The sequence below is a fragment of the Manis javanica genome, chromosome 15, assembly GCF_040802235.1.
Source record: "Manis javanica isolate MJ-LG chromosome 15, MJ_LKY, whole genome shotgun sequence".
Classification (NCBI taxonomy): Eukaryota; Metazoa; Chordata; class Mammalia; order Pholidota; family Manidae; genus Manis; species Manis javanica.
In genome coordinates this window covers 45,357,284-45,385,005 of record NC_133170.1, presented here as the reverse complement: position 1 = coordinate 45,385,005, position 27,722 = coordinate 45,357,284, and the positions used below count along the sequence as shown (strand labels likewise).

At 41.1% G+C, this 27,722-nt stretch overlaps 1 protein-coding gene across 7 annotated transcripts in view; it reads left to right on the top strand.

Moving 5' to 3' along the window:
• Window positions 1-27,722, top strand: part of ZNF385D (zinc finger protein 385D) — a 986,127-nt gene that overhangs the window by 705,859 nt on the left and 252,546 nt on the right. The window contains exon 1 of one of the 7 annotated variants that reach the window (XM_073223834.1): window positions 3,477-3,562. The exons of 5 other annotated variants lie outside the window; for them this stretch is intronic. Coding sequence is in view for 1 of the 2 variants with exons in the window: in XM_073223830.1 (XP_073079931.1) it covers window positions 25,757-25,802 (46 nt within the window). In the remaining variant the exon portion in view is untranslated. Of the gene's footprint in view, window positions 1-3,476; window positions 3,563-24,611; window positions 25,803-27,722 lie in introns of those variants that run through there. One more of the 7 variants, XM_073223830.1, reaches the window with a different exon arrangement.

Below are 27,722 nucleotides of genomic sequence, written 5' to 3'. Positions count from 1 at the left end.
ATCATTTCCCACAAAGATTAGTTTTGCAACAGAATTTCACACATGACTGGTGGCATTAAGAGAAAATACAGCATAAGAGGTAGCTAGAAATATCAAAGCTTAAAGCGGTTGAGATCATGCTTGAACCAAATTGCTAGGGTTGAAAATAGGAAAACGCTTTGCTCTGTCGCAGCGTTAAAATCATTAGAAGCAGCTGCAAGTCGCCCTTCATTGCATGTGAACGCCAGGTTTGCATGGCCTTTAAAATGGAAGGATTTCCATGAAACCCTCTCAGTTCCAAAACCTGAAGTGCACATGAATCTCCATCAGAGCCCTGCATGGGACGCATTGAACCTGTTTCCCTTATCAATCTTTTCAGTTTCTCTTTTTCCTCCAACTTGGAATATCACATTTCTGTAAGTTGGGAGGAAAGAGAAAAGTAACCTGCCCAAGGTCAGACCGGAAATCGACAGCAGTGTCAGCATGCCCCAAAGCATCACGGTGCCTGGCAGGAGATGGGGGCTGTGGGGCGGGGCTGGAGCTCGTCAGTCACGTGTTCTTTCACTTGGCTGTACCCTGTTTATTCTGTATCCTCAGCAGCCCACTCATTTCAGTGCAGGGCACATAGGCACTTACAAATAGGTGTTGAGTGTGCAAGATTGGGGGGGAGGGACCAGAGAAGAAGGGAACCCACTTCCTGAGCAATTCTTTAAGACAGGTAGGTGTTCCCTTGTATGTAAGAAGCATTCCTCTTTGCTTCTGAATCATTAGCTGCTTTTTAATTTTTTTGATATGCAATTGTAAGGACTAGTCCTTAGAAATTAGATCTAAAAATAAATGTAAGGAATTCCACAATCTTTTTCTGTTTCCGCTTGCTTCTTTCTCCATAGGACTCTGCAGTATAAAGAGAAGAGGGGCAGATCTATAGGCTCGTAAGACCAATGCACAAAAATGCCTGAAGAGTACCTAAAATGTGTGTGTGTGTGTGTGTGTATATAATGTATATATATGTATATATAAATAATATATATGATGTACATGTATATAAAATGTACATATACAGGGTGGTAGAATTGCACTTTGTATCAGTTCACCTGAACAAGGATCTGATCCTCAGCTTCACTTGGCTTAGTGAATTTACCCCAGAATTTGGTGTTCTCTTGCACTGAGGCTGGGGAGGCAAGAAATCCTCCGATTACACAAGTAGCCAAAAATGTCCAGGAAGGCCACCAGTTTTAAAGACTGCCATTTGCAAAGGCTGAAGAAAATGGAGATAATTTTGACTACTGTTTGCACGGGCTTTTGTAAAATTGTTTTTTTCATATTCAACTTACCTTTTTCATATTCATGCATTTTGCTGATGCGGAAAAGTACGTGTGGCAGACTGCTTTGAGGATGAAAACAGCAATGAATGTCAACGGACTTTAGAACCACGATCCCTTACACTTGTACAGCCATTTATATTTTGCAGAATGTATCAACCTTATGCTTGTTTTATTCTCAAATTGACCCATTGCAGGAGGTAGACAAAATATAATTATTTCTATTTTCAGATGAGGAATTTGAACCTCAGATGACTGAGACAACTTCCTCAAGGTCACACAGCTCATAAATACTAAGGCCAAGACTCCAGTCCAGTACTTCTGAGTCTCCCACGAGTTCTCCTCACTCTTTACAGCATAGTCTAGGGGGATGTTTTTATGAATGGGAGATTAGGTGTAGTAATAATGCTAGCAAAAAATTCCACTAGACACCTACAGAAGTGAATGCAAATGACTGGGAAATATGATAGGTTTGTGTTTTGACTCTGTAGACTCCAACAACAAAGGTCTGAATGTAACTCACACTTTTATTTATTCTTCCTTGTCTTTTTATTGCCAAATAATTAATAATAGAAAAAAATACTAATTATAATATTAGAATACTAATCTGCCTTAGATAGGATTCAGACTTTCCTTTCTCTACTGCTGGGGCAGTGTTGGATATTAAGTCTCATAGTAATTATATTATGTATTGTTGCTCTCTTACTATTTAAATCAATGCTTGTAAAGAAAAAAATCTAAGTCATTCATGCTACAGGCTCTTTGGGACTTACAATGTCATCATCTCTAGTACTTGTTCAAGATGGAGTCCTCAGCCTAGTCTCTATTCTGGTCTCTGTTCTGTGACTGATAGAAAAAAATGGCCTTCATTAGAATTTTAACTGCTCCACTCACTGGCTCTGTATCCTTGGGCAGGTCATGTCACATTTTAGAAATCCAGATTTTTGTAAAAGGAGAAAAATGATAATATGTTTCCCACAGTTCTATTTTGAGGACTAAAATATACAAGGCATATAAAAGCGCCAAGCCCCAGGAATACATGGTAAGCTGTCAGTAAAATTGGATTCTTTCTTTCTTTTTCCCTCTGTAGTCAACTCAATATACAAATGTGCAAAAATTGAAAAAAAGTGATTATATCTGCTGGGGTCGAACCAGAAAACAGGAACCTGCCAAGTAATTGACAAAGAAGGTACTTTCATGCAGATAATTTGTTACATGGGTGACAAAAGAGCCAAGCCACAGGAGGGATGGTGAGGCAGCCAAGGGATGAGCAATAATGAGAAACTGGTAGTCATAAGACAGAGAAACGAGAGAGGTGGTCCTGGGAGCCGAGGTACACGGGCCTCCTCATAGGAGCTGGAATCACACAGGCCAAAGACATTGAAGGATGGGAGGATTCAGCCTTAGGCACAGAGAGACATGCAAACGCCCTGGCTTCTCCCTTCCGCCCACCCTGCGTCTGCCTCTCAATGGTAGAATCCAGCTAGAGGCCAACTGGCAAGTTGGCAGTGCACCCTGCAGGTGTCAGCACCTGGGCACTTCAGGGAAAGGTGGAGAAACAGATCTCAGGGCAACCTGGCCAAGGACCTGGAGGGAGATCTTATGCCTGATATCAGTAGCACGTTAAGTGGGACAGTGTCTCTGCGAGAACATCTCAATTACCAGTGACAGGTTTGCTTGGGGAGATAGAAGTGGGAGGGAAAGGAGTGTGTCTGCAGAGCTTTTAGCAGCCCCTCACCCATCCTCTTGCTGCAGTTTCTACTTTGTCACTTTATGGTAGTGTGACATTGGACAAATGAGGGAATCTCTCTCTGTGTTGACTTTTCCTTTTATGCAGTGGGTTAAAGAGTCTGTCTGACAGAGAGGGTCAATGAAATGTTGAAGGTGGGCTTCATAAACTGCAAAGCACCACGCGAATGGGCCGTGCATGATAGGAGGAGGGCAAAAACCAAGTGAATTTAAAGAGAAGAGCAGAGGTTGAAAAAAAAATAGCAACTTGGAAGTATATGTTCATCTATGCAGCTTAGCATTCCAGCAGATTTCTGAGAGCACCAGGGAAGGAAGCATTTGGTTACATCCTCAAACAGCCCCCTGTTATTGTGGGGTTAGATGCACCTTTGAGGCCACATCTGATCTGTTCTTTGTCATTATTCTATAACAAGGGGAAATTGCAGAAGCAGAAGACAGAAGAGAGGCAGTTGGCAGGAAAGCCTCTGTGAAGATTCTGTGCCCTATATTCCTTCCTCTCCGAGACTCTAAAGGTAATAGACACATTGAAAGCTGAGGGAGTTTATTAATAGTTGCTTGGGAAGGGAAGAGGAATATGGTATCGATTTTTACCTATCTTTCCATGTGTTGCTGGACTTTTAAAGACCGATTTCTTTAGTTGACAAGCCCTTCTATTAAAAAAAAAAGTTAAGGCAAAATATTGTGCTCTTTCTGTGTGGAGTTATTAGCATCTCTCTCAAAGCCTGTTTGTAAAGCCTTGTGACAGTTCATAACTTATGCTGCCCTTGTTTTGGGGCAATGTCGTGGCAACTGCTGGGGAACATTGCCCCGGTAGGACACGGTATGGAAGGCGCATGATTACCACCAGGTGTTTTAATTAGCTGCCTGGAGGGATGGCAGGCTGTAACTTAGAGGGCTATGGGGAGTCTTTGGAATCATTTCCTAAGGAAGCAGCTCTGTTAAAAGGTGCATTAAGAGGCAGGTTACTTTTAAAATAGAAAAAAAAAAGTACACTTTTCCTTAAAAAAAAACAACAACAATTGTTTAAGATCCTAAACACTAATGCTTAGTAAGTAAGAAAATTATAGTGGGAAGCCCAAGGCATGGACTTTATGGACCTCTTGGTTCCCATAGAGGATTTCTCAGCCCTTGTTTGTGGAGAGCGGTCCTGATACTGACAGGTGGTGTGGCCACCCTGACTCCGAAGGGAAGTTAGCAGAACCTGAGTGCTTCTGCTTCGGGCCTGGTGTTGGCAGAGTTACCTCCTTGGCCCCTTACCACCGTCCTTAAGAGGAAGGTCGCCGGATCTAAATCCTGGCCGCGCAGAGGATTCCCCTGGAGAACTTTGAAATAACACTATTGTCAAGGACTTGCCCCAGCTCCTTTAAATCCACTTCTCTGGGGTAGAGCCCAGACATCTGCATTTTGTTTTAAAGCACCTCAGTTGATTCTGAAAGACAGCCAGAATTGAGACCCAATGAGATGGGTGAGTTTAGTCCCTTTACAGAGTGCATCTTGCTCCCTGGAAGTTCCCAGCTGGCCCCAGGTCACCCAGGCAGCTGGGTCAGGTTCCAGCCCAGGGCAGCCTGAGTCCAAAGCCTGTGTTCTTTCCCCAAACACACTGCATCCCCGTAAGGACATCAGTGCCTGGCATGAAGTGTGGGCCTGATTACAAACTGCATTGTGTTGTCCCCTGGTTTTCAGAGTGGGAGACTGAGGGATGGGACCTCCTCTTCTCTACTTGAGACTGTTTATAGATCAGGGACCCAAAAGAGGTTCATGCTAGGCTTGTTGATTGAGGATCACAGTGATAAGGGTCTGAAAGGGATTTTAGAACCCTGCTTCTCAAAATGTAAATGTTCATCCAAGGAGGATCCTATTCAAATGCAGATCTTAATTCCATAGATCTGGGGTCTGGCCCAGGATTCTGCCTTTCCTATAAGCTGCCAGGTGGTTTTGGTGCTGCTGGCCCACTGATCACACTTTACATAGTAAGGCTTTTGAGATTATTTGTCTGAGCTACATCTTTCTGCAGATAGGAGGAATCAAGTGTAAGTCTCCAACTGAAATCTCCCTGTTCCTATAGATACTAGATGGTCCACAGTGTGAGTTTCAAGTAGGGTGACAGCCAACCAATTTTGCCAGGACCTGAACTTTGAGTGCTGAAATGAGAAAGTCTCAAGCAGACTGAAATGAGTTGGGTCACCCAAGTTCCAACAGATCAAGTTTGAATTCTAGCTTCCACACTCAAGGTCAGGTTCTCCATGGAGAACTTGGGCAAGTTAACTTGATCTCTTGAAGCCTCAGTTTCCCTATCTATGAGCCAGGAATAATAAGTGATCCTTCCAAGAATAATGTAAGGATTGAATTAGATGGCATATGTAAAGTCCTCAATGTGCTGTCACAGTGTCCATTCTCACTAAGTGTTGTCAGTGGCTGTGCCATAAATTCACAGTCCTGACTCGGCACTCCCCTGAATTATTGAAAAGAAGAATATCCCCAAGATCAAGAGTAAGTGGCTGTGGATCATCTTTTCTACACTGTTTCTGTACATAGAGTGCAGCTTATAAATCACCCTCTGCCCGGAATGATGATGCGCAAGCCAGGGCGAAGTCATTCCTGGATCACCACACAGTTTGCTTACCTGGAATATCAATACTAAGGCTTTTTATTTGCAGTTTAGGAAAAGAAAGGCCCAGCTAAGGCTTTGCTACCTCAGGGCATGCTGAACTGACTCCTTGTGTTCTTGTCAACCTTGTTTATCTGTTGGTGTTTCTATGAGGGCAGTTGCAGCTGATGACGGCACCTTCCATATCCTGACCCACCATTGTATTGACAATTGATATCCTTAAAACAAGAGGCACACAAACAGAGAAGGCAGCTTCTACACCACAGCTTCCATTAAAAATGCCCAGGGAGAGTAAAAGAGAAGGACTTATGCTCACATGCTTTCTAGCACAGAGCCCTGGCCCATGGACACCGGATTCCTAGCCTGAACTGAGTGCAGTGCCTCCCTGTGGGCATCCCACTTTGATGCAAGTGAATTTCCCATAGAGACCCGAGGTGCCATTTCTTCATGCTCAGTTGGCTGGTGTTGAATGAATGAGGGTGGCTTTGCCAGTCTTTAGCTACAAAAGCCAATTCACTCACCTGTCAAATGCCATCACCTTATCAGAGCCCTTAGTCTACCATATATATGACTATTACGTGCAAAGCAAAGTTCACTTTTGTTTTTCTATTATGACTATTAAGTGACGCTACTACAAGCAGCAAATTATTTCACTGTAGGGGTTACCTAGCTTGAAGCGCTGCCAACCAGCATTTCAGACAGGAAAATAAAAGAACAACAAAGCAGATGCTACTCTTGCTTTCCTTGAGCATAACATGCAATTTCAGAAAGGGCCCAACACAATCTCTATTTCATTTAGGTCCATTTTAGAGGCAAAATTGGGAGATGTTTGTCTCTGTCCCATCTCTGCTCACAATAGTAATCACCTAATGCCATTCTGAAGGGACATGAAACACACTGAGTCCAAGTCTCCATTTCCTAGGCAAGAAAATAGAGGTCAAGTGATTAATAAATGCATCTGTCTGTTTAGGACCAATACCCAAGCCAAAAATTAAAACCCAAGTCTTAATCTAATGGAGTGAATTTGGATGAATTGCCCTGGGCATCAGCTTCCAAGTCAGTAAATTGAGATAATGGCAAGTCACCCTACCCTCTAGGCGACCTGTGACTACTAAAAATAGTAAAGATTTATTGAGTGCTTTGGCCTGCCCACCACCGTTCTAAGTATACAGCCCAACCAGTCTTCATAACATCCCTGTGATGGAGAATGATCATCACACCTATTCTGCAAATGAGGAAACGGAGGTCTAGATATTTTAAGTAATGAGTGCACACTAGGTGGCCGAGCTGAGTCACATCCAAGATGACTGGCTCCCCCAGCACACTGTTTTGTGTGACCTTGAGTAAATCTCAGCTTCTGGAAGCCAGAGCCAGGAGCATATTCTCAGTATTCAGGTGGAGCAGCAGGTTTTTGAAGCAGGCAACAAACTTGTTAGTGAATCAACACACAAGCAAAACTCCTCTCAGCTTGCATGCCAAGCAGCCACCTGGTGGTGGGGTCTGAGGCTGAGATCAGGGAAAGAGCTCAGTTCCCTTACAGGACATCTGGACAAGGGCAGGAGATAGGCAATCTTGCTCATGGATCATGTAGCACCAAACCGAGGAAGTGCTCCAACATCATGGCTTATGCATAATGCTGACACAGCCACAGGCGGCTTCTGTGAGGCAGGAATGTGTGCTGGGGGCTTTTCCCCTGTGTGTTTCTGCCTGATAGAAGGGAACACATTCTTCCAAATAGAAGAATGGATTTGCTTCCTCACTGACTTCTTTCTGGGCACATCATGCAATGTACCACACATTAGGTGATCATTTCTTATTGTATAATAATCTAAACTTCTTTGAATTCCATGGAGCACCAGGAAACAGGAAGGACAATGGATTCTTTCTATACCTTCAATAGAATATTTTCTATTTTTGAAAAGGAAAACATACACAGTTTTTAAACTGAATATTATAAAAAAGTAAATAGTGAAAACCGAATCTCCTGCCTTCACCTTACTGCACATTGTTGCTTTTGAAAGACTGAGTTCTATGAAAGGTGAGGGATGGGGGTGGGAGAAAATGGGTGACAGTGGTCAAACTTCCAGTTATCAGATAAATAAGTTCCAGGGATATAATGTGCAGCATGGTGACCATACTTAACAATACTATATTGTGGATTTGAGCCATTGATTTGTTTTCCATGTGTTTGAGTCTGTTTCTGTTTGTTTGTTTATTTGATGTTTTAGATTACACAAAAAAGTGAAATCATATGATACTTGTCTTTGTCTGACTGATTTAACTTAGCATAATGCCCTCTATGTTCATCCATGTTGTTGCAAATGGCAAGATTTCATTCTTGTATGACTGAGTAATATTCCATTGTTTATATGTACCACATCTTCTTTATCCATTCATCTATTGATTCACTTGGGTTGCTTCCATATCCTGGATGTTATAAGTAATGCTGTAACATAGGGGTTCATGTGTCTTTTTGAACTAATGATTTTTTCCTCTTAAGGAATATACCCACAAGTGAAATTGCTGAATCATATGGTATTTCTATTTCTGGTTTTTTTGAGAAACCTCCATACTGCTAGCCATAGTGGCTGCACCAATTTACATTCCCACCTACAGTGCACAAGGGTCCCCTTTTTTGTACATCCTAACCAACATATTTCTTCTCTTTCTGATATAAGCCATTCTGACTGGTGTGAGGTGCTGTATCATTGTAGTTTGGATTTGCATTTCCCTGATAGATAATTAGTGATGTTGAGCATCTTTTCATGTATCTGTTGGCCATTTGTATGTCTTTTCTAGAAGAATGTCTATTCAGATCCCCTGCCCAGATTTTCACTGGATTATTTGTTTTTTGGTATTGATATGTTCTCTGTGTAATTTGGATATCAACCCCTTGTTGTATCTCATTTGCAAATACATTCTCCTATTGAGTAAGTTGCCCTTTTATTTTGATTATAGTTTCCTTTGCTGTACAGAAGCTTTTTAGTTTGTTGTAGTCCCATCAAATGATGTAGTTTTGCTTTTGTTTCTCCTGCCTAGGGAGACAGATTCAGAAAAAAATTGCTAATGCTGATGTTCAGGAGTTTACTGCCTTTGTTTTCTTTTAAGAGTTTTGTAGTTTTAGGTCTTATATTTGAGTCTTTAATCCATTCTGGGTTTATTTTTATGTAAGGAGTAAGAGAGTGGTCCAGCCCCATTCTTCTTTGAGTCCAGTGAAGTTGTAGGATTCAAAATCACCACAAAGAAATCTATTGTGTTTATTATACTAATAACAAATGAGCAGAAAGAAATTTTAAAAATCTGTTTTACAATTTCATCAAAAAGAATAAAATACCTAGGAATAAATTTAGTCAAGGAGATGGACGTCCTGTGCACTGAAACCTGTAACATATTGATGAAAGAGATTGAAGGTGACACAAATAAATAGAAAGATATTCCATGTTTATGAATCAGAAGAATTAATACTATTAGAGTAGCCATCTAATAGTATTAAGTGCCATCTCTATCAAATACCAATGGCATTTTTCACAGATTTAAAGCAAATAATTCTAAAATTTATATGGAACCATAGAAGACCCCAAATAGCCAAAGCAATCCTGAGAAAGAAGAACAAAGCTAAAGGTGTCATTCTCCCTGATTTCAAATATACTACAAAGCTATTAGTAATCAAAACAGTATAGTCCTAGCACAAAATAGACACATAGATCAATGGAACAGAATTGAGAGTCTAGAAATAAACACATGCTTATATGGTCAATTAATATGTAACAAAAGAAGCAAGAATATACAATGGGACTTCAATAAATGGTGTTGGGAAAACTGGACACCTAAGGTGCTATGCTCTAAGAATGGGGATACATGCAACAGAAAGGATTTACTTATAGTGGAAACTCTACTTTTTTTCTTCAAAATGAATGTTGATCTTTGAAAGTTCTGTAAATCAGTTAGCTCCAAAGCCAAATATAGTTGGAAGTTTCATTTGTTTTGTCAGTTTCCTCATCTATAAAATGAGAATAATAATACTCATTAGTGAGTATTTAAAGGTAAAAGCACACTTGTGTAATTTCATATTTCAGTGTTCTTTTTCTTATAGTCTAACTCTGTGTTCATCTTTTACTTTTGACATCTCTAATTAGAACACATGAGACTTAGAAATACTTTGGAATGTCCATATCATGCCTTTTTCATGAAAATGCTACATTTCTTTGTTTCTTTAAACAAAATCCCCAGTGATGACAGTCACCATATATTAAGCTCTTGAACTCTTTACAGACATCAACTCATTTGCTCCCTAAAGTAATGATATTGTTTTAATGAACTAGATGTCATTCACTCTACTTTACAAAAGAGGAAAGATGTGCTTCCAGGTTGAATTTCTTGCCCAAGATTTAACAGATTGAAAATAGCAGGCAGAGCATTCAAACCCAAGACCATCTGACTGGACATCTTGTCCAGAAATGTTGACACCATCCTTTGGTATTGTCTGTCCAGCACACTACTCTTGGGCCCCTTTTCTGGAATGTTGGTAGTAGATGACATTTATATAATGTGGAGGTTCTTGCTTTCCTGGTCTTTGCTATTGAAGAGTCCTCATGACAGTGATTCCTGTGAAGGTAACAACAGTACTAAGAGCCTCACCCTACAGTAGGGGTCATGGTGAGGAGAGATGACAAGTCCTCTATTTTCTTTTCTGTTGGAGAGATGAACTCCTATGTTACCTGCTGTCTCAAGAGCTCAATACATCCTCCCAGTCTAGTGCTGTCAAAGCAATAAAAATTAAGTGACGGAAATCAGTAAACCATTGCATTTTATTCTATGTTAATTAGGAATGCTGTGTAGAACTCATTGTCTAGTGTCCTAATTTACATCCCCTCTGTTCACTGGGCTATTTAAAGTTCTCCCCACTCTGTTAACCATACCTCATATAATATGAAGTAGAAAAATCTCATATCTGGGTGCCAGTGTGGGATCTCATCTGACATGTGATGTATTTATAGGTGAGCAAAAGGAACATGATGGGTTTAATTATTTCACACCAATGAAGTCAGCAGTGAGTGGTAGAGCTGGGCTGCCTAGAATTCAGGTCTCTTGACTCCTTCCTTGACCATTTTTTCTCCTTGGAATGTAAGGGGGATTTTCATTGTCTCATTATTATCTCACTAACAAATCTAGGAGATGAGTAGTAGTGGTCTCATTTTATAGATGAGAAAACTGACATTAAGTTATTTCTCCTGTGTTAGGCAGAAAGTGTGGGATCCCGGATTTGAATCCAGCTTTCTCCCCCTCCTCTCCGCTTCCTGAATTAAAGGCTCCAGTCTGCTTTTATGTCCATTACGTTTGAATGTGGGTGTATCTCTGCACTTCTCAGGGTCTAAAGTAATTCAGAGATCCCTCCCAGTCCTAAAATTCCCTGATGCTACAATAGCTTTGGGAATAAGAGGGTAGAACTTGTTAGAGCAATAAATCATGGCATCCCACATAAGTCCCAAAAGCATTATCAAGTCTCCCTCATTCTGTCCCCACTGTCTGTAGTGCACATCATTTATCTCTTGTGTGAACTGCTATAATAAGTTTTCTGACTCGATTCTCTTATGCTTCCACGTCAACCAACATTTTGCTCTGCCAAAGAATAGCTACAGACATGATACCCTCCAGCACACGTACATTCTCAAATATCTCCAGTGATTGTTTTTTCCTGATATAGAGATTCCAGCTTCTTTTATGGATGGTCCGTAGTTAACTTTGCAGTTTCATTTTTATAAAACTCTCCTTATCTCATCCTAAGCTCTGCAGAACCACTCCCTTTTTCTTTACCCTCTTGAGACTTGGCTTCATGTTGTTCATCTTACCTGATAGGTGGTTTATTTTTGTCTCTGTCTCCCAAAAAGTCTAAGCATTTGTTATTTCTTTTAATGTTATTCTTTCTGCCCTCTAAGCATTTTATGTAAGCACAATCTTACAAATTCTTCAAACAGGTCCACTGCAAATGCACCTCCTTTAGCAAGACCGTCTAATTATTTGTAAAATGAGTAAACACCCTTTCTCTGAATTTCTATGCTCAATATTGCCAAAACCTGTCTGAGCAAAAACCTGGAGTGCTTTGAATGTTGTGTTTCCTATCCCCCCTCTAGATTTACTTAACAGAATCTCCAGGGATAAAACTGAGTCTTCTCAAAAACTCCCAAATTTAATATCACAAGACTGTCAGCTCTCCATAAATAAAACTATAAATGTGATATAGTTGCACTTAAAATACTAGGATTTAATTGTGGACTAGAAAAAATGATACTACAATTTATCTGAAAGAGGAAACATAAGCAAACGCTCCAGGAAATTATGAAGGAGTGTTCTGACAGAATTTAGTATCCTAAATTGTATCACAAAACCACAATCATTAAAGAATTTGGTCCTGGATAATAGGTAATAAAAAACAGATGAGAACATCTAGAAGCAAACTTCAATACTTATGTATATGGGGAGTTGGCACTGATAAAAAGGATATTTCAATTTATTGATAAAACTATTAAATAAGTGGTTTGGGTACAACTGGATAAGTATTTAGACAAATAAATAAAGTGGATTCCTATTCCACTTCTTACACCAAAATAAATTACAGATTGAACAAAGATTCAAACGTAGAAACTAAAGCCATAAATTTATAGATGGAAGCTGGAGTGAAAAAGTTTATATTCTTGCAATGGAAAGGGCCTTTGTAACCAGGACACAAACCCGAGAACTATAAAGGGAAGAAATGATAAATCTAACTGCTTAAAATTAATAACTTGTGCTTGGGAAAATTTATTCAAAACCTAAGTAATAAAAACCAAGCAACAAAATCAGAAAACTATTTAAATGCCAGGGTCATCTAAATGGCTAATTTCTTTAACAAAGAGCTTATGAGAATCAGCAGGAAAAGAGAAACAACTCAAAAGGAAATTGAGGAATATGAGCAAACACAGTATAAAAGAAAAGAATGATATGTTATCATTGAAAATATAAAACTACACTTGATTTCACTCATAATTAACAAAATATATAGGGAAAGAGTGGGATATATATAGTCCCTCTCTTTAGCAGGTTGGTAAATATTAGAAACTGGACAAATTTTTAAGAGTTGGGTGTAGAAGAGACTCTGCACAGGTAATTTGATAATATTCAAATGTATGTATTTTTGATAGCAAGTACTCTTTGCCCTGGCAAGTTTGTTACTAGGAATATACTGTACATACTCATACATGAATGATTAAGGAAGTTAAATGCAACTTTAGTTTTTGAAGCACAGACTAGAAACAACAGAAGAGAGCATCAGTAGGAGGTTCACTAAGTAAAATTATGGTACATTCAAAATGTTGGAATAATGTGGCCATGAAAAAGATAAGTAGATCTTTATGTTGTACTTTGGAACAAATCTAGGATGTAACAGTCATAAAAGCAAGGCCCACGGCAAATGGAAATCCCGAAAGAAATCCCTTTGGGAGTAAAAATTTCAGAAGGTTCTTTGATAGCTATATTGATATAGGCATGCACATTTTCAAAAAGGTCCTTGAGAAATTGTTAGCATTGTGGGTGGGACTTGGCTATTTAAGTCTTTTGTGCAGGTAGAATGTTCCACAAGGCAGGGCTATTCCTTTGTGTTTGTTGCTCTACACCCAACATGGGAATGGTGCCAGGCTCACTAACCGTATGTGGAATGACTGGTTTACCTGTTTGTTTTTCTCATCAAGGGTGATCTGTCATTGAAATATGAGTCACTCCTTTATTCTCGTTTCTTTTTCTCTGCATGAACAAAGATAAATACATTCATTTAAAATGATGGTAAAATATATCTAAAAGCTTCCTGGGTGGTTCTAATGCTCAGCCAGAGCTGGAGAGCATGTTATGCACCGTTTTCTCCCCTTTTTGAGTGTCCCTCTCAGATAGCAAGACTGGTGTCTGTGGTTGGGAGCACCTCTTTTAAGCTTTTGCAGGTAGTCAGCTCTTGCACAGTGCTGAGAAATGAGTCTGAGTCTATGTCACGCTCTTTGGTTCAGTCTCACTCCCTGTGCCTATTAGGTCAATGACCCTCCAAATCCCTGGGTGCTTTTAAATGAGATAATGCATGTGGTGTGCATAATACAATCTTCTTAGTATGATGGCAGCCTTTTGTTACCTAGTGTGGAGCCCCATAGTGAGTACAGGATTGCTGACTGAATGGAGAATGGATATATGAAAGAATCAGGTTCATGCTTGGTGATGGGAGGCCTGAGGCCTGCTAAGTCTGCATCTCAGTAGCTCTGGAGGGAATTTAATGAAAAACCATCTGGCGATGTACAGTTAATCCCCTTCTAGCTGCAAGGAGAGTTTAGGTTCCTATTCTTGATCCTTAGCCGAGTCATTTAGCATTAGAGGTCTAATTCCTAGCAGGTTTCATGAGTGGGGTCATCTCTTGGGTCATTACGGCATTTTTTTCTTTACCGTTCTGGCTTTCTAGGCAGTCTCTGCCCTTCCAAAACTCCCTCATTTTCATTTTGTGCCAGATTTCTCACCCAGTCAATGGACAACCCAATTCAGGGCGGGGTACTGAGAGATTACAGAAACCTGGCAGGCGGTATGGCACTGGGAGAGCCCAAGGCTTTGTCCTTAAAATACTTTGTGGGGAGAGAGAAGCTTCCATCCCACTGGAGTTCCTCAGAGTTGACAAGATTGCCGAAGTCCTTGAGTCACCCTGTCTTCCACTGCTTGTGGAAGTGAGAGTTTTATCTTCAAAGACAGTAGAGTGGGAAGATAATCCATTTTCGCTGCAGGTTATAAAGTAAGTGTTGACTCTTCTTAACCTTAAAATAGCTTGAGTGAAGACCTCTTATCTGATGACAAACAAGCCACTATTTAAATAAATATACCCTAATGAGCAAATTGCTTTTAGGATTCTATTGCTTTTAAATTCTCATTGTTTATAAACCTTTATATACAAGGTGTAAGGCATACTTGGATACTTATAACTTCGATTTTTGCCATGAGTGAGACAAGAATGGTGGGGAAAGGCTTCCTGCCCACCCCTTCTGCATCATTATGAGAGAGGGTGACTTGGCATGGAACGAATAGAATTTCAATCTCTGCACTCAGAACAGAGGCAGCGCAGAGCAGTAGTTACTGCCGTTGATGGTGGAGGCGCTAGGTAGTTTCCTCACATAGATGCTGCCTTCTCCATGCCCAGGCACTGCTCTAGACACTCGAGGTAAATCAGGGAACAGAAGAGAGACCCCTGCCCTTGGCAAATTTACATGTTTTTAGGAAGAGACAGACATTAAACGACAAATATAATTAATGAATGAAGGGTACAGTATGCTTGAATATAGAAAGTGCTGTGGGTGGAAAAGCAAGTCAAGGGATATCAGGCAAAGCGCTGGAGGGGTGGTTGGCTTGCTGAGCGGTCTCATTATGCAGGTCATGTGAGCCAAGATTTGAATGAGTCGAATTCCCCCTCTGCCACCAGCCAGCTGAATCAGGCAGGACCCCTGACCACACTGAGGTGCAGTTTTCTCACCTGTGAAATGGCAAAAATATGTAACAAATTGTGCTGTGGTGGGACTTAAACAGACAAGCCCAATAAAGCAACTAACCTACAGTGAGCCTCAGAAAGCTGGAGGGCTTTTATTGTTTGTTTTATCTTTACATATTCAGGTGGTCTACACTTGTTTTAAAAAGGTAAGTGAAACAGTTTTAAATAGTGTTTTTTTTTTTTAAGTGGATATGTGTCCTGTGATGGTGTCACACAGGCCTTGAGCTTCTGTGACCTGATTAAAACTTTGGATTGTTTTTCCCTTGTAAACTGATCCTGGGCAGGAAAATGCCACCATACTGGCTGGGTGGGTATCTGATCTTTTCTCCCTTTTACCTTATATAATATTGGGAAAGCCACCTGGGTCCTAACCTGAGCAGGCTTAATGAGAGGCATTGAGACCAGAAGGGGACACGTAACTGGGTAGGCAGGGGGTGCGCCAGCTCTGCACAGACCTGGGAAGCTAACGGGACAACTAGGCCAGAGACACACTGTCCCAAAGGTAAAACTGGCTCACAGTTGTGTGGGGTGGTGGCAACAAAGACAAGACGGCTGGATGAACGGGCTGATTACACTGGAGACGAGGCGGTTAGGGCTGCTTGCAGGTTTGGGGGCCTTTGTTGAGTGTCAGCAGGCTTCCAGACTGGTTTGAAACCTGGAGAAAAGGATCAAGTCTCCTTCATATGTAGCTTTTCAAGAGAATCTAGGTCACGTTAGGGAACAGGCGATGGAGGGAGTTTGACATGTGAGGTGTGGAAGCCTACCTGGGCTGCAGAAGGAGGCTGGGATGGAGAAAATCAAAGCTGTATCTCAGAGGCCACAGTGGCCTCCAGGCATACGCCTGGCTTAGCCGGGAGCAAGAAAAACTATGCTCCTCCAGCCGCAGCAGCCCAGGCTCCTGAGATTTCAGTCTTGGGTCTGTGGGGCAGTCCTGGGCCTACCTTCTGGTGCCATTGATGCAAAGAAACTGGGAAGACAAGGGCAAGGCAAGCAGACAGGGCCTCAGAGCAGAGAGCTGAAAGCACTGTTTTTCATAGGGACAGTGGACCATGGGAGGGCTACGTATGCATATCCAAAATATCTGTATGCTTGCATTCTGGTGTCTTAGGAAAAGTTTTTATCCATAGCTGCCGATTTGCACAACCACAGGGGAGGGAGCTTCAACTGTACAGCACGTCTGTTAGACACAGCGATTTTGTGGGGCTGCCACTGACTTAAATTACTTGTCCCCTTTGGGGCCCAGGCACCCCCCTGCTGCCCTGCTATTTGCAGATATCTCTGGAAGACGGGGACTCTGTTATAGTTCAGACATAAAATGCCAGGCTGAGCTCCAGATTCCATGCTGATCTTTGGGAAATACCGTTGAGAGGCTTTGTGCATTTATAAACACATCTTCTCCATCACGTGTAACATTTAACTTGTATAACTTAAAATAGTCTGAATTAATATCACTAACATTGCTAAGGGATTTAAGGATCAGAAGTATTTTAAAATTAATTAGGTAATCTCCAAAATAGGATTTTCTTGTCCTCATTTTTATTATAAAACCGCAAAGAAATGCAAGGAACAAGAAAATCATTTCTTTATATTTAAAGATTTTTTGTTGTTGTTGTTCTTGTGGAGTCATTTTTAGGATAGGCTAACTTTAGGTACTCTCTTCTCTGGATAATTTCTTTTTGTACCATGGGAAGGATGTTTCAGACCTTGAGAGAGCTTGTTGAAAGGCCTTCAGTTGCTCTTTCTTTGTACACAATGAAATGTCCAACCACATGCAGATCTCATCCACCCTTCTTCAGCTCTCTGCCTGAAGGTGGAAATCTTAAAGTCTTCTACTGGTCCTGGGTCTTGGAATAGGCAGAGTAAGTGCCAATACTGGCTGAAATCTTTAGGGGACTTCTAGGCAACCATTCTAGCAGTGGAAATGGGGAGGCAGACATGCCCCACCTTTTCAGAAATATAGACCATAGGGTTATTTTTACATGTAAACTCCTCCAGAAAAAAAATCTAGTACAACTTTTCCATGATAATGAGATATATGTTTTTTTTTTTTAAGAAAAGAACAAATTCTATCAAAGCATGTCATTCAGCAGATGGGCAAATGCTATCCATGCCCTTCAATTGTGAAGTTCGTCTTACAGAAAAAGGTGCAAATAATTGCCTAGTTGCTGTGAAGGATTTTATTTTATTTTTTTTGTCACCATCAGGAAAACTTCCTGAGACTCTCCTCTTTCTTCCTCACCACTGCTCCGAAATAGAAGGTTTTCAAATTAGGTGTCATGGGACACATGGGGCCAACATATTGTTAACAATATACAACCAGAAATGTTTGCTAACACTACAGCTATCGCGAATGAGAGGGTCCTTGATGGTTTCCCCAGGTCAGGGTTCTCATACTGGCTGAATCACCCAGAGGACTTGGGAAACAGATTGCTGAGCCCCACCCCACAGCTTCTCCTGAGTAGGTCTGAGCAGAGACCAGATAATTTGCTTTTCTAATGAGGTCCCAGGTGAGGCCAATGCTGGTCTAGGGAAAGCACTTTCCCTGAGAATCACTCTTCTAGGCCAGCAGTTCTCAGCCTTGGCTGCACTGTGAATCCCTTGGGGAAACATGTGAACTGGTCAATTCTCTAGAGCTGAGAGTTAGGCAGAGTATTTTTCAAGATCCCAGGTGATCCCAATGTGCAGCTAAATTTGAAAAACACTGTTCTAGAACCATCTTTCTTTCTCCTTATTTTTCAAAGGCCAAGAGAAGTGCAATCATTTAGTCAGACAGTAGTCATGAGAGAGAACTCTCCTGATGTCTGGCCCAGGCCACTTTTACTACATGACACTTTTTTACCAGGACTCCTGGATTTGAAATATAGCGACAAGTGCATAATGTGACTCACACATATATTGCTTGAGGTCTTCTTAAAATGTGGATTCTGGCCCAGCAGGTCTAGGGTGCAGTCTGAGAATCTGCACTTCCAATGAGCCCCCAGGTTTGGTCCTTCCACTGGGTCACAGACCGCACTTGGAGTGGCGAGGTTGAAATATACCTTCACCTGGGCTCTTCAGTATTTTACATGCAAATGTATAGAAACCATGACCTCAAATACAAGATAATAGCTACTACAAGGAAAACTGGCATGTCTTAGGCAACTCTATTAGGCTAATATGCAGCCTTTAAAATTTTAGAGGCTTGGAGTAATTTTCCCTCACTCATACTTTGGGTCACAATTTTAATTTTTGTAAGCTTTCTCCTGAAAATATAGTTTAAAAGTGAGAAAAAAGTAAACATCAAGTGATTAGCATGCCTTCATTCATATTTTGGTTTAGAATTTTAATAATCTTTTTTAAAATTTCTGCTGAAAAGGTAGTTTAAAAGTGAGAAAAAAAATGAACGTCAAGTGATTAGTACTCGTGTAGAGAAAATGGAAGTTCCTGTGGCCAGGATTCTCACCTGTCCCTGGGTGGCTTGCTCACTACATACATGTGGGCAATACATTGCTACTGACTATATAAAGAGCTCCGCCCAGTGCTCTGGGCTGCACGGCTGCAGGAGAGCAGAGGCTGGAGTGGTTACAGCGCCGAGAACAGAGACTGAGACGGCTGCGGGGACAGGGAGGCCCAGAGGCAGAGACTGGCTTGCTGCATGCAGACTCGCTCTGAGGTGGATGGGACTCCAGTAATTGACCTGCCACCGTGGGAATAAAGTTGGTATAATAACCCTCTCACGCCAGGAACATTCCATTTTCGGTCTTACTGAATCAAGAGTGAACTTGCCCAGGGCTGAAAACCACTGGCAAGATAGCTCCACAGTGCTAATTGATTTTAAAATTGATCCATTCTGTATTTCAATTCTGCCTGAACATTCCCAAACCCTGTTGGGAAGTAAACACTCATATTGTTTCAGTGTTTCTCTACCTTAATTTCACACTCAAGAGAAGGTGGTATAGGATCCTGGTTATGATTTTGGCCTCTGGAATTAGAATATCTGGGCTCCAGCTCAGGCTTTGCCACTAACAGGCTGAGTAATTATTAGCATCATACTCAATTGTGAAGAGGTTCGGTTTTCTCATCTGTAACATGGAGATAATAATGACACCTATCTTTAAAGTTTTCAAGAGGATTTAATAAGGCAATTCATGGAAAGTTCTTAGCAAACATCCAGGCACTTAGTAAGTGCTTAGGTAAATCTTGGCTCTCATTGTTATCCTACCTCATTGGTTAGTGGCTCCAGCTGGCTGACTGATGGAGACACCACTGGTTCCCAGGACTTCGACGTCTGACTTGGCTGTCAGGAATGTGCCTGACCAAATCAGAGCCACTCTTCTATCAGTCCCAGGGGATCAAATTGCAGAGTGAAGCTGTCTGAGTAGGAGCCCCAGAAGGGTTTGATCAGCAGCAAACTTGGACAAGCTTTCCAAGAAGGTTCCCAACTGGTTGGCTGAGAGGACCCAGATTGCCTGTCTCTGAAGCATGTCATGTAGGTTCATTTGGAAGGGAGGCATTGTATGGAAAGCACACGTGTTCACATTTTAGCTCAGTGAGTCTCAGAGTGGAGTCCCAGCACCAGTAGCAACGGAATCTGTTATGAACTTCTTAGAAATGCAGATTCTCTGCCCCTACCTTGGAATGACTGAATTTTAAATTCCATGTCTTACAGAATCTTAAGGTGATTTTGATGTAGGTGAAAACTTGGGAAGCACTGCTGTAAGCAGAGGAGTCCTGAAGGGATCTTAATCAGAGGAGTGATAGTGTGGGGTTTTATGTTTCTGAAAGATTACTTTGGCAGAACAATGGAGCCTTGGTTCCCATCTCTGTACTCTCTGGAGAGAGATCCAGGAAGTTATCACAAGGGATTTGAAAATCCTCAATGGCTCCAGATATTGTCTGCAAGTTCGAAAATTTCAGAAAGGCTTAGAACATTCTCTTGTGGACGTCCACTCTCCCCTTCCTTGAATGTACTAAATGATTTTATCATCAAAAAGGATAAATCCATTTAAAAGCATAATTGTATTAAAAAAAACTTTTTGGTATGCATTTTATCAACTGAGAGCTGGAGCTAAAGCGTTTAATCATCAATATTTAGTGAGAATTTGCTTTGTACTGGAAACTTTTCTAGACACCAGGAGCAGAACAATGAACAAAAAGAAATACAATTCCCTACTCTGATGGAACCTACATTGTAGTGACGATACAGAGGCATAACGAGATAGAGAAATAAAATATTTCCTATGCTCTATAGGAATACATTTTTAAGTAGAAAAATAAAGGAAGGGCAAAGGGAAATGTTTAGCAGTAGGGGAAGATTCCACTGAAAAGGTGAATTTTGAGTAATACATTTAGGAAGCTGAGAAATCAAGCCAGAGCAAAAATCATCCCTGGCCCAGGGAACAGCAAATGGAAAAGGTCTGAGAAAGAACTGGCCCTAACATGGCAGAGGCATGATGGGGAGTGGAGTGAGAGAGGTACAGAGTAGCAGGAGATGAACTTCTAGTGGTTGAGGATGGCAGTGGTGAGGATCATATAGGGAGGTACTAGAGTGATTATATAGAGGCCTTAGGGTACTACAAGACCTTTGATTTTACTCTGGGTAAGATGAGAAGATGCTGACAGTGTCTGAGGAGAGGACAAAAACAATCTGGCCTATGTTTCAATAGTACCATTCTGGCTGCTGTGTTGGGAGTACTTTGAACATGGACAAGGGTGGAAGCAAGGAAACCCATTAGGAAGCTGTCAGAATACTTCAGTGGAGGCATGAGTGTGTCCTGGACAAGGGTGGTAACAGCAGAGATGATGGGAAATGTTTATTTTAAAGTATAGTTGACAGGATTTGCTGGGGGGTTGAGTATAAGAGACAGGATGATTCAAAGTTTGGGGGCTTGAGTAACTAGAAGGATGGAGTTTCCATTTTCTGAGATGGAGAAGATGTTGAGAGCAGCGGATGTGAAGGGTGCATAGTAAGAATTTGGTTTTGGACATGAAAGGCTTGTAATGCCTGTTAGATATTCAAGTGGAAAATATTGAGTAGGCAGTTGGATGTACTGAGTCCGAAATCTAAGGGAGAGGTCAGGGCTAGAGATGTAAATATGGGAGTCAACAGTATATAGAAGATTTTTAAAATATGAGACTGATAGAGATTACCAAAGAAATTAGTATAAATAGATATAAATAGAAATTCAGTAATTATAAGGACCAAATTCTGAGGTTCTTTGATGTTTAGAGGCCATGCAGAGGAGGTGGAACCAACAAAGGACAGTAAGAAGGAGGAATCTCCCATCCTACTGGCTAAATAATACAAAGACAGGGCATTGTCTTGGGTGATCTTAGTATGAGAAGCTTCCATGGCATGGTATGAGCGAAGTGTGATTATGGGAGAAGAGAAACAGAGATTGGGAGGTAGAGGTTACAGACAGCCCTCTTGGAGAGGCTTGAGGAAGAAAGAGTTAAGTGTTAGCTGTGAAGGATGTGGGATCAGGAAAAATGTTTGCTTGTTTTCATTTTTAAAGTTGGGAGAAATAATATATTTGAAAATTAATAGGACTGTTGAGTAAGGAGGGGAATTTGATGATACAGAAGAGAAGGAAGAGTGAAGAAATGATGTCTGTAGTCAGACTTCAAGGATGAGGAGGAGGGCCTGGCCTTTGCTCAGAATACAGTTCATTTCCCAAAAGCAGGAGTGGTAGGGGAGGGAGGCAAAGATGAGATTTCATGGTATTTTTTGTTACTTCCATTTCCTCGGTGAGATGTAAAGGGAGGCCATCGGCTCAGGTGAGTTGGGAAAGAGGTATTGTTTAAATTGTAGTTTAAAGGAGGAAAAATACTTTACTTTTTCCTAGGAAAGAAGAGTGAGTGAAGAGACTCAGGAAAAGTAGTTTCCTGGGCAACAAGAAGGTTCCACTTGATGTCAACTGTCATGTGTTTAAATCGAGAGTAGTCATTACTATACATTTAATTTCTTCTCCTGCCCAACTCAGCTGCATGAGTGCAGGCACAAGTAGGCAAAGATTAAAGCCTAGCATGGCTTCATTTAGTCAAGGGAATAAAGCAGCAAGAAAGGATTAGGGAGCTAAGGATGCATGCAACAGTGTTATAATGATTTAACTGAAGATTTAAGCTGAGGGAAGATAGAAAAACATGATCAGGGTGAAGGACTGAAAAGGTGGTAAGATCAGCAGGTCATAGATACTCATGGGATGAAAGATTGTTTGAGTTGGTGTAATAGGAGCAACCTGTAAACAAAGAAGGTGGTGTTTGGAAGGCAGGATGTTTCAAATTGAGATTATGGTGAAATTGCAGTTACTGTGAATGACAAGGTCTAATCCATGACTATGGGAAAAAATGGTCAAGGTGGAGAGGAAGACAACACCGATGGAGAAAAGAAGGCCAAACAGCAGAAACTCCAGTAAACTGGGAGTGCTGGCTGAAATCACGACTAGGTATGCCAAAAATAGTGTGAGAGATGGTAATAGAGGAAACAAGTGCTGAAACCATCTAAAAAAGAAGAGGAGCACCCAGCAGTGGCAGCAACAATGATTTCTATGAATGTGGGGGGAGAATGCCCTGGGGTTGGTGATGAAAGGCAAGGAGCGCATATACCCCACCTCCATACCCAGTGGTACAGAAAGGGCAGAAGAGGTAACAGCCACCACTTGAGAGGACTGCAGGGGAGCCAGGGAAGTGCCAGGAGGTGAAAGGAGGTGTCACAGGAGAGGGTTGCACAGAGTCTGGGGTCTGCCACTTGACAAGCGGAGGTCATCTTTTCCCTGGAATGGGGCTTCCCTTATATGCCGCTGGTGGAGCCTTTGGGGCGGGATTATCCCTCCATGTGTGTAGATTTGCCCTTGGCCTCTGGCAATGAAAATCAGAGAAGACTTCTTAATTTCAACACATGGATGCTCTGTTGGCCCTCCCCATTGGTGGCCCCAAGGCTGGTCCAGTTGGCATGGTAGGGAAGTGAAAGAAAAATATTTTTGCATTGAGAAGTAATCCTTAAACTTAAAAAAATCTGGTAACACTGGTAAATTGAAAAGAGAGAGAGAGAGAGAGAGAGAGAGAGTGTGTGTGTGTGTGTGTGTGTGTGTGTGTGTATTTGTGTGTGTATAGTGGGCTGAGACTAAAAGCATCAAAGCCATTTAGGGGTCCATTGCAATATTTCAGGAGATAGAGAATGATTTCATTCACTGCTGGTAGAGGCTGACAGGATATGAAGGATGCAAGAAATAAATCAGTCCTGATTGAATAGAGAAAACCATATTGCTCAGAGCATACAAAGACAGCCAACAGGTCTTACCTATTTAGACAACAATAAAATCCATGTTTTCAATAGCATATGTATTTGCAAACCTACATAATCTCCATACGAACTATTCTCATTTATTTCTGCATGAAATTTTCACATTGGATACCGATGTGTATATGTGAAATTTCTCAAAAGATTTATTTAATAGAATTTTACAAATTATTGACAAATCCTTTTTTAAATCTGTACTTTTCTATTATTTAAAATAACATTATTTCATGATGGTTTAAACCAAGCAAATACGAAGATGTTACAGGTTGTAGAGACATCATAGTTTGAAACACGGGGATGGAAGCGATATGCCACATAAACAAAAGAAGACACCATGAGCTCAACTGGGCAATGGGCTGTGCTAGGGCAGGTGCATGAGATGCTCACTGTAGAGTAAGGAATGGAGGACCCCTGGCCTTAAAGGACAGAGATCCTGCTGTATCCCAGGGACACTGTATTCCTGCAGTGTTGCCTTGAAAGCAGACATGTCCCAGGAAGAGGGATCGCAGACCTCCACAGTGGCTTTCAAGGAGCAATATTACCTTAGGGCAGAGGACCGTGGTGAATCTGGTGCAGAGTTGTGGAAGAACTCAGCAAGTTCCAGGCATTGATACCTGTCCATTGACATAGCAAGTAAGGGCTGTGGTGGTAGATGGTGGCAGAAGAGGCCAGAAATGCGGTGGGGCTTTTCAAAAAGCCTCCAATGCTCCATCAAATAAAAGTTCAGGTATTATTTGTTATAATAGCTTTTAGGGAGCTGTGGAAGGGTTTTAACTTGCAAAATGGCACTTATGTCATTGTATGATTTTATGATGATAGTTATTTGGTCTATAATTCTATATATTCATTGTGATATCCAATGATGTGGGGAAGGCAGAAAAATGGATTTTCCTGGTGGAGTTCCAGCCCTGGTGCTATTGTCCATCTCCCTGTGTTGCAGAATTCTCTCTCCCAGCCCTTGGAGGAGATGGGGATTAGCCTTGCATTTTGCTCCCCAGTTTCCTTTAAATATCTTTGGAAATGAAGATATTAGCAAAGCTACATAAACACCCAAATTACTTGGATGTGTTTTAAAACTGGAAAAGGTAGGATGAATAAGTGGGTATTTTAATTTTTTTGGAAATTTTTTGTTTATTTTCTGCATATAATAGCTACAGACTTCATATCAGTGTTATATGGGTTCTGGGGTTCTCAGAATCAGATTATGTAAAACAGAATTGTCCTATAATTACTGTTGTGAAACAGAAATGTTGAAATGAGTTAAAGGTGAATGCTTTCCAAGTATCATCACCACCTCTCCCCTATTTACAAATATTATGTAAGAAGTTCTGAAATCATTATAGGAAAAGATTTTATATTCTATTTATAGAAAACCATTGGAAGATTGGGAAAAGTAAGACCCAGAGAGGTTTAAGTTGCCTAAGGACAGAGGTTTCATGGCTGTGATAGAGAAAGGACTAAGGGAATTTCAGAGAAGGTTTGAGATAAGCAAAAATGATTTGAGAATTTTGGCTCATGGGGAATGGCTAAATTTTTCAAAGGACTTCTTAACATCAGGAAGAATTAATTAGCCTAGTTCATGCAGTGATGAGTTCCTCCACCCCACAGATAGTCAAGGAGGGGCTAAATAACTCCTTGGAGGAAATGTAGAGGAGATACTCTAGCATCCATGGTCTGAAGAGCTTAAATGTCCTTTCCAACACAAAATGTGCAGAATTAGCACAGATGCCCTGTTTCCTCAAGCTGTACTTTAACAAATACTGTCACAAGCATGCCTAAGTGTAGGTAAAAATAAATAAAGATCAAAACTGGGAATATATGAGGACTGTGCAGCCCTAATTTTAGAAGGCAGTGCCCACCTGTTCTCACGTGGCATGGAACCACCCAGTCATGAGATAACAGAGGCTCATGGTAAAGCTGCGGTAGATGGAAAGAGGTGAGAGCTCCTCGTAGGAATGCAGAAGCCATACAGCTGGATCTTGGAAACAACAAAATGGGCTTCAGGAGGGGCTGGTAACCCTCTGACGCAGCAGCGGCTCACTGGCCTTGTTCTGCCACTTCTCCAATGTCAGGGCTCCGGCTGCAGCTTCTGTCACATTGAGTCTTTACTCCCCACTACCCAGCTCTTCTTTTTTTTCTTCCAGTTCAGATTCTCTGAAGCAGCTCTGAGAGGCCAAGCTAAAGTAGAGTCTCCATCACAGCAACTTTAAAGAGCTGCCCTGGTGTTGACTCACTCCAGGGCCACTCTGCTGTGATCAGGGAGAGAAGGACCAAATCAGCAGATGCAGAACAGCCCCCATTGCAGGCCTTTTCCCTTTGGAGGAGGAGGTCAGTGCTAACAGTGCTCTCCTTGCAGTCCTGGACTGCTGACCTTTTCTGCCTTCTATCACCCTACACCTCCTTCACCAGATCACTGGGTCTGACAGACCCAATTTACTTTTAAAAATCATTGTTGGCTATTTATTTTGTAGTATCATTTATCCCTTTAGTTTCTCGTTCTGCAAGTTTTGACAAATGCATAGTCATAGAACTACCACCAAATCAAAATACAGAACTGTTTGTTTTCTCCCCAAACTTCCCCTTGCGTCCTCACAGTCAGTGCCCACGAACATCCCAGCTCCTGGAAGGGCTCATGGATTTCTGGCCCTAGAGTTTTGTCTCTTCCAAAATATCAACTAAATGAAACCATGAATATGTAGTCTTCTGAGACAGGCTCCTGCCATTCAGCCAAAAGCCTTTGACAGTCAAACATGTTTTGTGTGTCAATGATTTGTTCTGATTTGTTTGTTTTCACATGTGTATTATTTTGCCCTTAGTATTCCATGTACTGTGTGCTGCAGTTTGTTGATCCATTTCTTTGGAAAGAGTGTCCTTGTTTCCAGTTTCTGATGATTGATTCCGAGTAAGTCCACTGTGTAGACATACCTAGGAGTGCGAGAGCTGGGCTATATTGTTAAGTGTGCACAAAACTTTATAAGAAGCTGGGGAAAATGTTTACTTTTAAAATACAGTTTGAAAAAATATGTATGATAGGCTTTGCCATCCATGAGTTTCCTTTTTCTAAGTCTAATATGTGAAGGTTTTCTCATTTATAGTCTATAAAACCTTGAAGTTTTTAGTTCAAATATCATGCAAGAGTCACATTCATGGAAAATAATTAGGAAATGAGGGCACTGATGCTTTAGAAATAGAAAAAGAGTTTAAAAGAAGAGAGGTTTTTTCAATCAAGAAGGGATGGGTCTAGTTGTCTGTGTGAGTCGCTGTTTCTGTTAAGAGGATAGTAAGTGAGCTGAAGGTTTTGGGGCCTTCTGGAAACTCATGGGGACTGAGGTAGTGGAAATAGGTGCAGACAACTATGAGTCATAAAATCAGAAAGGCATTGAACATTTGGAAGGAGGACACAGAAAGCAAACAATATACCTACCTTTTAGTGTATTTACTTGCTTCATGAAAGCAAAATGAATTTATTTGCATCATCATTACTAGTGGGTATATGAGATCCTGAAGGAGATGGGAAATGGAAATAAACAGGTTGTTATCCATTGCCTCTAATGTCAAATGTGCAGTGAGCCATCAACATCCATTATACTTGTGGTGTGTGTACCTTTTGTATCGGGCCTGCAGGTGTCTTAGTCACAAATTAACCCCAGTCTACCAGGCAGTCTCAAGTCTCTGATTCTGCCACGGAAGCTTTGGAAACAAACCTTGCCTTCAAGTAGAAATTGCTTTATGATATTTGAGTCCTAGTAAGGACATTATGATCAATGGATTGCTGTGCGTCTGTGTGTGTGTAACACACTCCAGGTATTTAAATCTCTGGATCAGTTAAGCAGGTTGATTATAAAAAGAAAAGCCAATGAAACCTATTGATAGCAATCAGTTGAAATTCTCTGACAACTCCAGGTATTGCTTTTTTAGTAGTTGGTGATGAAACATAAATGTTAGGGTTGAAGGGACTCAACCGTACTCCAATAAAATAAATCAGAAAAGAAAAATGAAATGGAAAGGAGGGAACAAAAGCATCTTTTTAAGTAATGTAAAACAATAATATCACATTTGTTTATACTCGAGTTCGGAGAGAACAATTTCTTTAAGAAAATGGACAAAATGTGAAGGTAGCTTAAATATTTGTGGGTGGGAGGAAGCCAGGAGATTGGCTGGAATGCTCAGGAACCCCACATTACATGAGATCATAGTGGTCAAGTTTAGCAGTGGCATCTACCTGGAGTAACGTGAGTTTAAATCCTA